This window comes from Amblyomma maculatum, chromosome 4 (genome assembly GCF_055883805.1).
Source record: "Amblyomma maculatum isolate TAMU_Amacu chromosome 4, ASM5588380v1, whole genome shotgun sequence".
Lineage (NCBI taxonomy): Eukaryota > Metazoa > Arthropoda > Arachnida > Ixodida > Ixodidae > Amblyomma > Amblyomma maculatum.
In genome coordinates, this window is record NC_139347.1 from 45,283,991 (window position 1) to 45,301,119 (window position 17,129).

Consider the following 17,129-nt stretch of genomic DNA (forward strand, 5'->3'; position numbering starts at 1 on the left):
GAAGGATGGCTCCATACGATTTTGTGTTGATTATCGCCGTCTCAACAAAATCACTCGTCGTGATGTGTACCCCCTCCCACGAATCGACGATGCCCTAGACTGCTTGCAAGGCGCAGAATTCTTTTCCTCACTCGATTTACGCTCCGGGTATTGGCAGGTGCCCATGGCAGAGGCGGATCGTCCTAAGACCGCCTTTATTACTCCAGACGGACTATACGAATTTAATGTTATGCCATTCGGACTCTGTAACGCCCCAGCCACATTTGAAAGAATGATGGACACTGTACTGCGCGGCCTGAAATGGAACATCTGTTTATGCTACCTTGATGATATCGTCGTCTTTTCAACCGACTTCCCGACCCACCTGACTCGACTTCGCCAGGTCTTCACCTGCCTAACCCGCGCCGGTCTTCAACTGAACCTCAAAAAGTGCCGCTTTGGTGCCCGCCAGCTCACAATACTCGGACATGTTGTGTGTAAAGATGGAGTTCTGCCTGATCCTGAGAAGCTGGGCGCCGTCGCTGACTTTCCGAAACCGACCACTTTGAAACAACTGCGAAGCTTCGTGGGCCTCTGCTCGTACTTTCGTCGTTTTGTTCGGAATTTCGCAACCATCATAGCCCCCCTTACACAGCTCTTGAAAGGCACCCCTAACCTCTTCTCCCTGAGTCGCCAGGATGGCGACTTCTTCACGTGGGGGAAATGTAAAGAAGACAAAGAACGGAAAATGCTGCGGCATCAGCCCATTCACCACATCGCTTGGCTCCGGCGCCCCATCTCTCGTGCTGAAGCTGTGCCCTGCGGCTGGCAATTCGACCCTGCTCTGCCCGAATTACTGGCAGCGCTAGACGTTCAAACGAACTATTAAATCCACATCTCACTGGGTTAATTATTGTTGTAAGGACCCTTTTTGAACTGAATGGGATCGTTGATGCTGGTTAATGATGTGGGTAAGGAATTTCATTATTAGCAGGTTCTTGAAGATAATATTGTGCGCATTTCGCTCTATTGCTAAGGGACATTCGAATAAATACGTTCTCTCTCTCTCTCTCTCTTCTCTCTCTCTCTCTCTCTCTCTCTCGAGCATGCATGTTTTGGAGGAGATATAGAAATATATGGGGCCCATTTAAGCATCTGTTTTAAGGCTTTAACGGGACAGCGTTAAAGCCTCCCATCCTGAATGATTGATGACCTAGACAGGAAAAGCAGGAAGGTAGGCTTGAAAATCAATATGCAGAAGACTAAGGTAATGTTCAACAGCCCTCGGCAAGGAACAGCAATATACAGTCGGTAGCGAAGCACTGGAAGTAGTAGGCGAATATGTCTACTTAGGACAGGTAGAAACCGCAAATCCGGACCATGAAAGGGAAATAACAAGGAGAATAAGATTAGGATGGAGCGCATTTTGACAAGCACTCGCAGATTATGACTAGCAGTTTACCGGTATCGCTCAAGAGGAAAGTGTACAACAGTTGCCCTCTTGTACTTACCTATGGTCTGAAACGCGGAGGCTAACAAAGAGGGTTCTACCTAAGTTGAGGACAACGCAGAGCGCATTAGGCAAGTACTCGCAGATTATGACTAGCAGCTTACCGGCAGTTGTATCTTGTACTCACTTATGGGGCTGAAACGTGGAGGCTAACCAAGAGAGTTCTACTTAAGTTGAGAACAACGCATAAGGGTATGGAACGAAAAAATGGTAGGGGTAACGCTAAGAGATAGGAAGCATGCAGAGTGGGTAAGAGAAATAACTCAAGTTACTGACAGTCTAGTGGAAATGAAGAAGAAGAAATGGGCATGGGGCTGGACATGTAGTGCGAAGAAAGGATAACAGATGGTCGCTTAGGGCAACAAATTGGATTTCAAGGGAAGGAAAGCGCAGCAAAAGGTTAGGTGGGCGGTTAAGTTCGCAGGAGTCAAATGGGATGCAGCTATAGCATGGGACAGGGTTAATTGGAGGAATATGGGGGAGGCCCTCGCCCTGCAGTGGCTACAGCCCGGCTGATTATTATTATTATTATTATTATTATTATTATTATTATTATTATTATTATTATTATTATTATTATTATTATTATTATTATTATTATTATTATTATTATTATTATTATTATTATTATTGTTGTTGTTGTTGTTGTCGTTGCCGTTGTCGTTGTCGTTGTCGTCGTCGTTGTTATGATGATGATGATTATGATGCTGATCTGCTCCTCCCCCTTTCGAGTCCTTGTTCGTCTACATGCACTTTGCTATTCACTTAACGGCGAATCTCTTAATTTGTGCCTGTTGTCACACGCATACTCATCGGCATGCAGTAGTAAACTACCCCATCAAGTACAAGACCACCCCACTTACAAGTAGATATATAGCCCCGCTTTAACCAAGCATTATGAAAGTGCCTGCGTAGCCTGAGGGTATGCTGAGTCTGACTCGAGATCCAAGGGTCCTAGTTGATTCGATTCCCATCTCGCAGTGGCTACCCGCGTTGGTAGCTCCTGCCAACTCGATGTCATGTGATCTCGTGACGTCACACAACCAGCCGACCAATCAGTGCTAGGCTTTGGCCCCCGCCAGCTACCACCCGTCAAAGGCATGCTCGTGATATCGCTGACGCAGCCAGATCCTCTGGGCGCGGAGCTTTTAACGCTATCGCGTTGGTATTACTGGAGGAACTACTGAAGGTTCAAGTCGCGTTATTTCAACTACCTCAAATTTTAAAGAAACTTAACAGTGCATTCTTAGTTTTCTGGTCATTTGTGCTCATTTTCGAATTTCGAGTGGTTCGACGTTTTTTCCAGCACGAATTTTGAAATTTTCCTGAAATTTCAATATGACGGAGGCAGGTTGTTCCATTCTCTTGCATTTCTTGGCAAGAAAGAATAAAAATCATATGTACAGCTGAATGGGGCACATACTTTGTGTGTTGCTAACAAGTAACTAGGTTCAGAAAGAAGTTCATATTTTAGTAATGGGTTAGTGAAATAAATTTCGTGAAATATGCAGAAACAGGAGTGCTTTCTTCAAACGTTTAAATTTGGAAGACCCAGTTCTGACTTTATTAAAGAAACACTCACGGTACGGGCATAATTAGAAAGAGTGAAACGCGCCGATCGATTTTAGACTTTAGATTTTAGATTTGGATCCTATATTGTGGAGGCATGTTCTAGTTTGGGTCGAATTAAGGTTTGATAAAAAATTAGTTTGAGCTGTTTTGGGGCTTGAGAAAAGTCTATGAAGGTAGCCTAAAGTACGATTAGCATTGTTAGCACTAAATTTACATGAATATGCCATGAAAAGTTATTTGTTGGGTAGACTACGAGATTTTGGGAAGTGACATTTTCAAGGAATACAGAGTTAATACAAACTTGGGTGGATGTCAATGAGTCATTACTCCCTTATCACAAACTTACCACCCTGGAGGTTTCCCCTAAATATTTGATCAAGAGTTAATTGTGTAGCCGAAGGGTAGATGCGTGTTATTATTACGAGATATTGTCATACATTTACATTTACTAGCATTTAAGGTCACAAGCTAATTGTAACGCCAATTTGAGACAGCGTCAGGATTAGATTGGAGGAGCAAGTTATCATGAGGGTTAGTTTATTACACGATAAAAAACTCCTCGGCGTAAATCCTAATGGATGAGGAGACAGTCACGAATGTCATCAATATATATTAAGAAGAGTAAAGGGGCCAGAACGGAGCCTTGTGGAACACCAGATTTTACAGTAGTAGTAGATGATAAAAAGTTATTAACTGGTACAACTTTAAAGCGATAAAGAAGAAAATCTCAATATATTGTATGATGCTGTGTTCAATGTTCAAGGTACGCAATTTTATAAGAAGTAACCTATGGGGGGACTTTATCAAAGACTTTTGCGAAGACGAAGTATACTGCAGCCAACTGTCAAACCATAGTCAAGGAAAGAAGCTATGATGTGAGTAAGAGATAATAGCTGTGTTTCGCATAAATATTATTTGCGAAAGCCATGCCTGGCGGGACTAAACAAATTAATTTGATTCTAGGAAGGATATGAGGCTGGAATATATTATGTGCTCTAATAATTCACACGGGGTACTCGTTAATGCTATTGGTATAAAATTAAAAGGAGAATGAGCATTACCTGAGTCGAAAAGCGGGACCCACCTTACCAATTCATGCGGTAGTGCGCTGTGCTGTAGAGACTGCGTAAAATGATTGATGAATATACCTCAATGTTTTTTCAAAAATTTCGAACTAATCTCATCAATACTACAGCAGGACGAAATTTTCAAACCTTGGATCAACTTCTTATCATCAACTAAATATATGACGATAAGGTTCACCTGGAAGATTGTTCGAGGGCATAGCATTGGTATCAAAAGCAGTAGTGGCATCTGAAAAGGACTCGATAAAATCATGATTCAGTATATCACAGCTTGGTTGCTGGAGATGTGACACCTATCGTCAATGAATGATATCGCGTGACCCTTGGGCGGCTTAAAAACGGACCAGAATTCAGAGCGGTTGCTTGAAAGAAGAGATGGAATAGTGTCTGCGAAGAACGATGTTTTTGCTATATTTTTTTTTTCGGGGTAGAGCATCCAAATTCTGGGTTAATTGCGCCCTAATACTAGTACTTTCAGGAAGTGATAGAGCGGAATTTTATATTCAACTGCTAATGTAACCGTACGCTCAATGAAATATTACATGCTACTTTGCGGCGAGGGTTAGCTTTTGCATTGACCCCTCCTATTAATGTGTGCGTTTTCACTACATAATTTCCGCCACCTGTAATACGTGTCGAAATGTATGCGTTTTCAGGCGCGCGTTGTAAAAAAAAAAATGCATAACATGCCAGCATTCCGACTTCTTTCGCGCATTGGAGAGAAGACAAGGACGTGTGCTGCGTGGACAATGCAGTGAATCTAGGACAGCTGCATTGTCATGCGTTAGGGATGAGTTCGATGGCAAACGCAGCCAGTTCACAGCTGCAAGCGTTTAACTGAAACGCCTCCTTGTCGGCGGCCTACAGCGTACGTGACCCCGCATTGCAGTTTGTGCGCACGGTGGACGCATTCCATTCTGTCAGGATAACCCACCAACCTGTTCTTCCCAGTGTTGCGTTTCAATGCCAGGTGTTGAGCCGGCCACTACTTTGTAAAAACAGGCTTTTTGAGGTATGAAGACGACTTCTGCAGCATCGTAATACCAGTGTTGGCGGACATCGGATAAAGTGTCATCTGATAATTAATATTTTCTCTGTTTCTTTTAGTCACATGTTTGCGATCAGAGACTTGCAGTGGGCCTTTATCAATGACCCCCGTTCGTTTTAAAGCGGAAAGCCTTTCTTGACTGACGGGGAAAATCTCGCATGCGCGAGACACGAGGTGTGTTTCTCCTTGTCTAGCGTTCCTGCCGTCTCCATGGCAATGCAGGGGGCGTGACGACGAGCGACTTCGTTACCGCCAGTCCTACACTTGCAGGATCACTGCAGCGAATGCGCGCCAAGGAAAGGAAATGTCCGCTGTGTGGCACGAGCCCTGGCATTGCCCGCAAAACTGTGCAAGGGAACTCGCATTGTACCGTGTTCAGCAGCAACGCTCAGGCTTTTGCATTATTTCTTCAGTGCTAATTCTGCAATGCTCTGGGAAGTTATGCATGATTTTGCGCTCACGACGTCGACGCGTGATTTTTTTTTTGAAAATGGGGCGTTTAAACCGTTGTCGCGTTAAAATACATGGCTTCTGTATCTTTCGGACGGATGTAAGCTACATTACACAAGAAAAAATATTTCGCTTATATATTTTGCTTGAGTCCCTTATCTTGATGACAAGGTTTACTGAAAACTAACGATCATCTTTCGGAACCTGTCGTGCCGACATGCCATGTAAAATCGTGCTGCTTTTCGGTCACCTTTTCTCTCTCTCTCGCACCACCCACAGCAAGCGCTATTCAAGAGAGAGAGAGAGAGAAAGAAAATGGAGAAGTAGAAAGATTAGCCAAAACTAAACTTCCGCTTTTCGTCAAAACTCGTTTTTACATTTCATCAGCGTATTTTAGCCGCATCTTATTAACGGATGTGCAGCGTTACCGTTTCGTCGTTACAGTTTAATTTCTCAATGTATAACCAATCAGCTTTTCACTACGTACTCGATGTTATACATTACTAACTTTCGGTATAGTCATAACCTCTTAGACACGCAAACACAGAATTTTTTCCATTCATTGAACAAATTCGCATCAGCGGTAGTTATAAGCGGATGTTTCTGTTCTGTGTAATGGCGTAGAACGCTCTTTCGTGTCATGATGATCATGACGATCATAATGATTATATGATGATGATGGTGGTGGTGGGCATTCTTTTTAAGATCTGCGCCACCTAGTGGCGAATATGAAAGTAATATCGTCGGCCTCCTCTTACGTGCTTTGCAAAAGAACGCGGGTCCCTACGAGCACGTCTTACGCTGAGTAAATGAAGTGCTAAAGTGCTTTCGATCACTTAATGTCACTCGTAATAGTGTGACCAAAGTATGTTAGTTGGAGAAAAATGCGGCAGAGAGGAGACTGCATTTCTCTCTTCTCTTGAAATTTTTTCCTTGAATTACATTTCTTACTACACAGCGGAAAGCTTAAAACTCAGCGAAAGGTAATTCAGTGCCGTTTCTGGCCCACATTACCATATTCGAAGCGCTTGAATAAAATCAGTGCACAGCTTACTGCCCGGATTATAAAGCGTGATTCCGTTCTCTTAACGGTAGGGTCATCTAGCCACAAATAGCGGGAATATTGTCAAAAGGAATAAGAGCGCATTTAAAGGCCGCCATTCCTGTTGCTTCTGTGGCGAAATGCAAAACAAAATCAACAAAAATCACACAAAACGCTATTTACATATGGCACACTAAAATTCACGTATACACAACAAAGGCCTTAAGAGCCACAAGAAAGGTTCTGCAGCCAAAGCCAGACAATAAAGAAAAAAAAAGCTTGTGTGGCGCAATTAATTAACACTACTTATCTCAGCACTCAGAACATTTGTTCGAATCCTCTGAGTGCAATTTTTTCTCTTTTTTTTTTTTTTTTTTACAATTAACACCATCCTGGGGTGTGTTCTCCTTTAGGTTGTATTATGTGATGTTTTTGATTCTTAACAGCCAGAAAACCAGATATGAGCGGAGCCAGGAGGTGACTGTATGGCAATGGTTACATTATGCAATTACCTTCACCGTAATCTAGTTTCCTGCCTTTAGTGACTGTATGTTATCTTCAGGTTGCGTTCAAACTCGTTCAAACACCTCTCAGCAAAAATCACCGTTTAACTCAGTGAGGGACAACCAGTGAGGAGAAAGAAGTTGCGGGACCCTACCGTTGAGAGAACCGACTCACGCGGTTATAAAAGGATAGGTGTTACGCCCAAGCGGCGAAAAAGAAGAAAGCGCGGCTGGTCCGGCCCTGGGCTGGACCACGTGAACTGCCCGTCTAAGGCGAGCTGAGTGAGCGGTGTGCCGTCGTCGCGAGAGGCATTCGCGGGGCCGGCCACTGGCGGACCCCCGAGCGCCGACCGCGCGTCGGTGGCGGGGTCGTCCTCGAGCGGTGGTTCTCATGACGCCCCGCCATGCTGTCCGACGATGAGGCTGGAGCCTCGCCACCGCGCCCCGGCGCCCGCCGCGGGCGGCCCGGCGCCGCGTCGCCACCTTACCTGTGCCAGACACGCATGCCCCGCCTCTCGTGCAGGTATATGGCAAGCCGCAGTCCATCGCTTTCCTCATGCTCCTGCGAAACCTCGAGAAGCTCGACACAGAGGACACAGCTAGGTGAGTGGCCAGCATGCACAGCGTCTCGCCTTTCCTTTGTCGTAGAACAAACCTCGGGCGTCAGACGTCTGGTGACGTCACAGAGTGACTGTATAAGGAAGCGTTGAACCGACATAAAGAGTCGCTAACATGTAACTGCAATGTTAAAAAAAAAAATACATCTAGAAGAGAGTTTGATGGCTGACCCAGCCCTTTAAACACGATATTCTAAAACATTTAATCATTCAGTATCGACAAAAAATGTGGTAAATCTGTCATACCCATTCCTTCAGGGACTATATTGAAGCATAAATATTCTCCACTTTTGAACTCTTATTTTAAAATGAAGTCCTTCGCATGAACGCTTCCCAAAGCGGAGTAAAAAGGGCGCTCGCTATTTTGAGACATTAACACGTCATCCAACGTCTGCTTTTGATCAGTCGTGTGATAATGGCGGTGGTGATGTTCTTTGGTTTACATTGTTCTTCGTTACCTGCTACTCGCTTCAGCTGCTCCGGTGGCGCCTGCCCTTTTACGCTACAGTGCGGCGCATTTAACTGCTCTTCTGAAACCCTCAGCATGCTGCAACGGTGCCAGACCCTTCGTTCGCACCGCCTCTCCGCTAGTACTCCTGCTTAATTAGGCCCCATTCTCCAAGCTTTTTCAGTATCGTTCGCGCAGTATTGCAGTTGCGTATTTATGTGGTATACATGGGCACGGAACTGCGATAGAAGAGTATCAACGATAAGTCCTTGGCAGAACCTGTCAGGCTACGCTGTTCCTCAGTCACATTAAGAAAAGAAGCTTTAAAGATTGCAAGGTCAAAGCTAAAACTACCATGACACGCAGATAACCTCCAGTGGTGTCCTTATTTGCAACTTCTGCTCTGGTTTTTAATTAACTCATATTGTGATTCATAACCGCCGTGAAACACCTTTTCTTTCAGATCCGAAATATTAATTGTAAAGTTGTGTCTTTACAGTAGTATAAGACCAAACGAACGTGCTAAACACGAGTGACGGCTCCTCTCGCCGGGCTTGCAAACGGCGGAAAGAACGCGTGGCGCAGGGCTTGAGAGCAGCGCGGCTACCCGTGCCTGAGTGAGCTTGCGTAAACGTGCCACCATACATGTTCGTGTTCCGTTTTGGCGGCTAGAAAAACTTGTCATTTAAAGACGTCCTTTGCAGAGGTATAGCAAATGAAGTACTCCGCATTTACAGAGTAGCTGGAGCTTCCTTATGGGTGTGCGGGAGACAAGTAATTTATCCCTATTTGGGTGTTTTATGCGCCGTCGGCGTCGTTGTCGATCTTATGTTGACCTAGTGGCGTAACCATTCACGCGCCCACTGTTTCAGGTAGTAGATGTAATAGCAGTGCGAAGCGCCACCTGGCACGGATAAAAGGTGGCAGAGTGGAGATGGAAATCCCTATCCAAATATAACAGGTGAAGAAAGGGAAAGGCAACGGGTGGCTTAGTGGCTTGGAGAACATGGCGAAAGCCGAGCATGCACAACTCGAGAGTGGCTAGCATGGAAAAAGAGGGAAGAAGCCGAAGGGTGGCTACCGTAAAAGAAGAAAGTTATGGTGAAGGTGGAGGCTGGAATGGCTGGATATAATGAGGAATGCGCCTGGAGAGTAAAGAGGGCAGTAGGGGAAGAATGAAAGGCCTTAAACGTTCCCTCATTAACAAGCGTGGCATAGTTACTGCTACCGTGCACCGCTTTCTAGGGCTCATCTTTTAGGCCTTTCTTCTTAAATTGTGTGTGGTGGGCGTTGTACTTGAGGGCGTAAACGGTCGTCTATCAGCCGCGGCAGGTAGGAGTAGGAGGCCTCGAGCGGCGCTGACAGCTAGGAACCCTAGGTTACCAGTAAACAGTAGGGTGCCTACATGTTACGCCGCGGCGAAACATGTAGCCGGGTGCCGCGGTGAAACATGTAGGCTCCATAGTTAACAGTAAATTATTAGTAAATTATTAGTTAACAGTACAGCGAAGCGCCACCTACTAGCCGAGTGGGTGCCCGAGTGGAGACATGAATGGTAATCCCCTCCATGTTTACAAGATAGTTAAAAAATAGGACGAGAGTACACGGGTGTCTTAGTGGCTTAGGGATATGGCGAGAGTGGAGGAATACGCAACATGAGGGCGAGAACGAAAGGTTGAGGTGGGGGATGTTCCTAGAGGGAAAGGAGGACATATACGGAAGATGAAAAGGCGGAAGTGTAAGGTGGAACGTAGAGGGGATGGTACGCCGGAAGCAGGGGCAATGGTCAGGCTTAGTTTTTGTTGAATGATACGCAATATGACACTGTTAAATATGATCGCAAAAGAAACGCGCACGTCGCCCATTCGCTGCTCGAGACGAGGTCGAAACGTGGTCATGCATAGACCTCGTCGATCCGGCGTTGGTCCAGCACCAGAAAACGTCTTACGAGACTTCTGAGTTCACAAGGCCTCCTTTATTACTATCACAAGCTGGGAAGCAGCGTCAGCTTAAATACGATTACCGTATTTGCTAGATTTTAACACGCATCGTTCAAACACGATATAGGCTTCAAAATCGAGTACGAAAATGAAACTATGCCAGCAAAACCTTATTGCTATCATGATGACAAAAAATGGCGGCTTCGTATTTTTTGCACGTTCGTATATGCCGATATTAACGACAATGTCTGCCGCATGCGGGGATACCGAGGTGGTGGTAGAAAACATTTATATAGGACGAATACAGGAGGTTATGCGTGAGCTGACCCTGAAGGGGCCAACCCTCATAAACACTAGGTGGAGGTCCCTAGTTCGGGACCCCTGTGGCGTCTGCCGCCGCTCGGGCTCGCGCGACTAAGGCCCGTTGGGCCTTCAGGTCGGAGCAGCCGAGCAGGGTCGCCTCCCAGTCCTCCCGGGTTGGGTTGGGGTGAGGGGGGATAGCCGGATTTGAGGGGCAGGCCCACATCATGTGATAGATGTCCGAAGACACCACCCCACAGTGCGGGCAGCTGCCAGAGAAAGCAGGGTCGAAGTGTTTTAGAGCTGCCGGGCACAGCAGTGTGTTTGTATAGAGGCGGAGTAAGAGCCGCTCATCCGCCTTTAAAAGGCCTTTACATGGGCGGGGGTAAAGGCTGTGGCTAGATTGGTAGTAATTTACGATATCTTTGAATGTATAAACCGGATTAGGAGATACCGAGAGGCCGCGTGAGCGTGTGAAGTGTCCCGTCAGCAAGGCGCTGAGCTGGACTTGAGTCAACGTGGAAGCGTCAGTTGCGAAGCTGCGTCGAGTACACTACAACGCCGGGTTGAAAAAAAAAAAAAGAGAAAAAAGAAAAGCGATCTTATGTACGGAGCCTTCCTAAAGACGACGCAGCCGGGCAGCTCCGCGCCGAACTCGCAACAGCCAAAAGTCCACCAAAGCCGCTGCTGACACTCTCGAACGCACGGCCTGACAGTCTCTCGGCGTTTTGCCAGGATCGCCGCCGGAGCTCCCGTCGAAGGAATCACACATATCTCAGGCGTCATCTTGATCGACCGCGAACGTCCTTACCTTTCGTTGCGCTGCTCGTGAAACGTGCAGAGTATAAACATGTCACGATGTTATCGAACGTCGTGTCTCGGTACGCTGCTATACTTCCCGCCGCTGACGCCGAGGGGAGCGCTAAATTGAAATATGCGCCTTAAACTAACGCTTTAAAATAACGGGATCTAGTACGCGAATGCAAGCGGCAATCCGGTAGCCTCATGGGTGTTTGCTGTTCCAGAAACGTATGAGCGTAATTGGCAGATGCAGCTGTAGAGGTGCAAAGCACTAACACGGATGAGAGAGAGTAATTTAATGAGAAGAAAGGCAAACACGAGTGAATTTCAAATTGAAGTCGCCCGGTGCTTAGACCTTTGTGAACAGCCGTAGATTCTCGCTTCGAAGGCAAACAGGCATCTGCCAGAAGGCGACTGAGGTGGCGACACGGTTTGCTTCATCCTGACATTAGAGCGATTTCAATGAAGGTTAGTTGTTCGAAGTTATAAGATATATATATTTTTTTTATCGAAGCCCGAAAGTAGTTGAAGGCGTAGCACTTTTTTCTCTGACCCTCAAAAACGAATGAGAGATACAATCGAGTAAATGCGGTATGTGGGAAACTAGAGAGTAGTGTCTAAGTGTACATATATAAATGTCTAATTGAAATTCTTTACCTCAGAATGGGGCAAGGCCAAAATAACTGAAAATTTTGCATTACCGAGTATCGTAATCATATTTACATTTAAAGTTGCATTTAAAGACTTTGTGTGACTTATAACTTGACGGGGAACATAGGAAATATGGGAGACGAACGAAAACGAAGCCATCTGAGAGATCTGCATGATAGTTATTCATCCGAATTTTCATCAAGCCAGACAGGTTGAAGTCGCACTTGTGGTGGCAGTTCTGTTCAGCGGTCAGCTGTTCGCTTGGCATCCTCTTGAAAACCGGAGTATACGTGTGAGCTGCGTGTATATGCAGGGATCAGTTTACCCAGTACGTCGTTTAGCCAACGCTCTCAAAGGTTTTTGGACTGCGTGATGGCGCAACATTTGTGGTACAGCATATCTTGAACCAGACATTTGTGCCGGTTCTAAAAACAAGAGGTCCTTTTAGCAAGGGGGGGGGGGGGGGGGGGGGGGGGTAGTTCTTTTCAATTTGCACAGTTTGGAGTCCATCCCCGAGCGAGGAATGTAGATTTGAAAACTATAGAGACTAAATTGCCTTTGAAGCGTTAAAGCATGCTTGTATTACACCAAACTCAGCGAACTTATACAGATGAACAACGCTGAAACGCAAATGCTTGGGCGTACGCAAGAATGCGCTTTATCTTCGAAAACAGAAGCGGTGATTGCACATTTGCATGACAAAGGCTAAACACCTATGCGTGTATCCACGTCCTTTGTGTTTGGTGTCGCGCGAGATATCTACGCTCCAGCTCTCATAGCAAACGGTCTGCATCCAGCCATTGTTAGATCTCAGGAGAACACCATGTAACATGCCAGAGACCTGTTAAGAAGGCCAACAGCTCAAAACATGTGTTCGCGTACGCTTACGAGCGCATCTGTAGCAGTATGAAAGCCGCGACTGCCGATGTGTGGGCTGTTTCGCCGCCTGCTTGTTCGACATGAGACACCGGACACGTCTAAACAAGCTACAGATGAAAATAAAAATTCCTGATATGAGAGATGGTCGGGCAGTCTGCGTTGTGCAATTAAGTAAAGTGCCTGTTGCACTTGCGAAACTCTGGCAGCGCAGACAGAAGAGCGAGAAAAAGGCGCTACGCTCACAGCTTTCTTTACGCGCTGATTATGCGAGCAATTGCAAAACAGTGAGACAAGCGGTCGTAGAGTGCCGACGAGAGCTGCAGACCGCGTGACGGAAGCTTTGCGAGGAAGCAAGGATACAATCTGCTACCTCATGCGTATACGCGTACCGTGATTCCATAAACACTTTCTCAAGACACTGTAAACTATACGTGTACAAACGTGCTTGTACAGCACGCAACGAAAATGTGCTTGCGAGACCTATGCACGAAGAAAGTGGCGGCAAAAACAAACAATATTCACGGAAAAAATCATTCTTACGTCGCTCCGTTTTTCCCTCTTTGGTCACGATTACTCAGATTAACCAGTGGGAGGTTGGCTAGACAGACAGGCTCAGCAGACACTAGTCTGTTTGTCTTCCGTCTGCACGCGGCGTCTCGCTCGAGGATAAAGACGGGGGCGTACGTTGCACGCACACCGACTCACTCGGTACGCTCGCTGCTTTCTCCGTTTCTGCAGACCCTTTCCCGGAAAAGCCGCGCAACGTCGCAAGAGCTCACCTCGTTCGGTAGAGGCGCCCGGAAGAACGGGGATCCCGATTATTGGCTGGCAGGCGTACTTTTGCGATAGGTGTGGCCTCTATTAATAGATTACCTCATTTCAATGAAGGAATGCCACTTCCACTGAAATCTGGCTTTTATATAGATCGAAAAGGTTAGAAATATATATATATATATATATATATATATATATATATATATATATATATATATATATATATATATATATATATATATATATATATATATATATATATGTTTCATAAAAGTCTTCCAAAATCCAGAAATATGTGTAAGCTGAGGTATGGACGCACAAACGAAAACAACGGTTTATTTCCGACGTTTCGGCTGGGGCCAGGCCGAAACCTCATCTTACACATATTTCTGGATCCTGGAAGACTTTTATGAAACATATATATATATATATATATATATATATATATATATATATATATATATATATATATATATATATATATATATATATATATATATATATATATATATATATATATATACTATAATTATCGCCACCACTGGCTGTTTTCCCTGTTTTCCTAAGCAAAGCATGGCACGTTAACCGTGCTTTGCTGTAACCTGAGGATAGGTTACAAAGCCGAGCACTTCACAACCCGGTGCTCAAGGAGTCATTTTCACTGTTGAAGTCATGAATTTGAATCTAGTGAAAAAAAAAAAAATTATAAGTCCAATTTCATGAGCACTAAGTGCGTCTTTTGCTGCCAACAGCCCCAGAATCAGTTTTGCTCAGAACAAAAAATGGGTGCAGTTTTTCTCAGTGCGCAGTCAACTCAAATGCAGTGCTTCTTTAACGCGGTACCTGGCTGCACGAAGGAAAGTGCAGCTTTGGCAGCGCTGCGCGCTTTTAGCGACACCAAACTTACACAGCCCGTAAAACGACGCGGGAGAAGCCGTTCTCCTTTCCTTTTCGCGGCGTGATGAAGGGCCGCCTGCAGACCCATGTCTCGGTCGTGTAGCCCGCGGGATTCTGGGCGTAAACTAGCGCAATGGACGCGAGCCAAGAGAGCGCAGTTGTCAGATTCGTTTGCGAGGCGCATTGTGCGCTCAGCTCTGTCGCCCAGCTGTCAGCGACTGTCTTTTCAGACTACGCCATTAGCGACGCCGAGCTGCACGTCTAGAGAGGAGAAAGGATGCTAAAGAGTGAGGGAACAAGGAAGAGAAGCCGCGCAAAAACATCCGTGTAATGCGCAACGCGTGTGCAGTATACCGCCGTGTGGTAATTGTTTCCAGGTTCAAAGTCGCTTGTGCAGAATGGCAGCATTTTTTCACAGTGTGTCTACTTTGAATATCATCAATGAGTTCGCCTCTCAGCAGCGGTTTCATTCAAACTTCGCATAAGAATTTCACGCCAGAAGGCTGTAAGATATTTCCGACTACTATAACTTGGCATTTCGTATAGAAACATACGCATATTCGTTATCACGAAGGCGCCATTGCATGAGCACCAGCGCAAGTGTCCGATAAGATTCCTATGCAAAAGCAGATCTCAAGAGCCTTCGTTTCAATATGACAGATAGCGGCGGCTGATAAAGCAGCGCCAAACGAAGCACCTGTCGGTGAATGTCGCAATGATATGTTCGCACATATTAGCAGGATATCGGCTTGCTGTTCGGCCGCTGGCGTATTCGAAGACGTATATCTAACTGCAACAGCAGGGTGCTTTTCTGTCGGACGCTACGTGCGAGAAGACTAGCTGCTCCAGAAAAAACGGGGCAACCTGGTCACAGAATCTGTAGCGATCATTTTCCCAATTATTTCCCTGCACACCCACAGCGGTTACTCAGCTGATCATGGTGATCGGCTGCGGAGAGAAAGGTCATGAAACCAAAGTATTTCGTAGGGTGTAAATTTACCGAAAAGAACAAAACCGCTCGCGTGCGAACTGTTCCATGTACGCGTGCAAGTCAAACATCGAAGGTAATCAAAATTAATGTAGTTACATGTAACATGTAGTAATGTAGTAACATGTAGTTTCGTCACGTTGAGTCTTTACTTACCGTGGGAGAAATGTGCACTTCTTGTTGTTTTTCTTTTTCTTTTTTTAATATCTGAAAACTATGAATTAGTAACGTTAACATGACGCACATTAAACTCAAGCTGAGTGAGTTTATTGTTTCGCTACTGCATATTGAAATGTCAGGCAGTAATATAAAGTTTGGTTTGTCTAACAATAACTTTGATAAATGTTATGGCGGATTATTTTAACTATAGACTGAAAACACACACACACAAAAAAAATAGAATTCTCAAATACTCGCTATCTTGCCCGTTTTACTGCATTAGGCACAAGAGATGTTCAATGCCCGGACTGCTAGAAGCTATACTTTTCGGAATATTACCAAAGCTTTTCTCCTGTAACCATTTTTGCGGAAAAAAATGCCAGAAAGTACGAGAGCATCATCATCAAACAAAAAAAACAACAAAAGAAAGTGTCAGGTAATGACAGACATCAAAAGAGTAAACGCGGAATTTTAATAAACAAAAATGATAAAATACAGAAATTCAGTATCAGTGCGAAACTTTGGATATATGTGTGGATATACGAAACAAAAAAATTGGCTGATGTGCACCAGGTGCAGATAGTGTTTGAAATTAAAACGGCTTGAGACACCACATGAAAATCGTTCTTCAGTAGAATAGCAGTCACGGAGGTTCAACGCTGTTCGTGTAAATGAAGACATCAGATGGCATGCATCTTCAATCGCATTTTATTACAAATCATCGGCTTCACATCAATGTTCCATGCCCTGTAATGAGTATACATACATACCTATTCAAGTTGACTGAAATCGTGTGCATTTATTGAGCGAAACCGCGCGAAAAGGTCGCTTCATAACTTCTCTTTGGTTGCAATTCGTTGTACTAGTGGCTTCACTGCAGAGCACTCATGTGAAGTGGTGGGGCCAACATTTCTTTTTTTCCTTAGGCAGAACAGCTGCCTCTAGTCACTATGACCATAATTATGTACACATGCGGCAGATAAACGGTCGTATACCGGCAGTAGACAGAAAACAACGCTTCCCGTTGGACAGCAGTTGACAGCCGATGTAAGCACTTCCTTGAGTTCTGAATAGTCAAAACTAGAATCAGAATATCTGACACCGCCTTGGTACCACTGAGATCAAAATAAATGATCTCTAGGTCTAAAGAAAGTAAGAAACAGAGTTTGTCTGCCAGACCTAGGCTTGCTACCGGGAAGATCGGCATGCCCATTATGAAGAGTTCCGCACCGCGCCCTTCACTAACACTGCACAAAAATTCACAGCTTCGTAGCACTAACTACTTAAAAACAGAAAACTGACACAAAAGTGACAACACAAGTTGGAAAGTGCATAGCTGTGTATATAGCTTTCAAGTAGCGACCGCCATCTTTGGGCGGGTCAACGGTGACCCATGCTCAGTAGGTGCAGTAAGGAAATAGTGAACTGCCACGCATACTAATATTAACATATCGCTTTGCGATTAAAAACTATCGACCATGACGCC

The 17,129-nt window shown here is 45.1% G+C and overlaps 1 protein-coding gene across 1 annotated transcript in view; it reads left to right on the forward strand.

Moving 5' to 3' along the window:
* Positions 1-17,129, forward strand: part of LOC146190909 (inverted formin-2-like) — a 75,325-nt gene that overhangs the window by 36,763 nt on the left and 21,433 nt on the right. Inside the window, exon 4 of the mRNA XM_084601293.1 lies at positions 7,713-7,792. Coding sequence (XP_084457419.1) covers positions 7,713-7,792 — 80 coding nt within the window. The remainder of the gene's footprint in view (positions 1-7,712; positions 7,793-17,129) is intronic.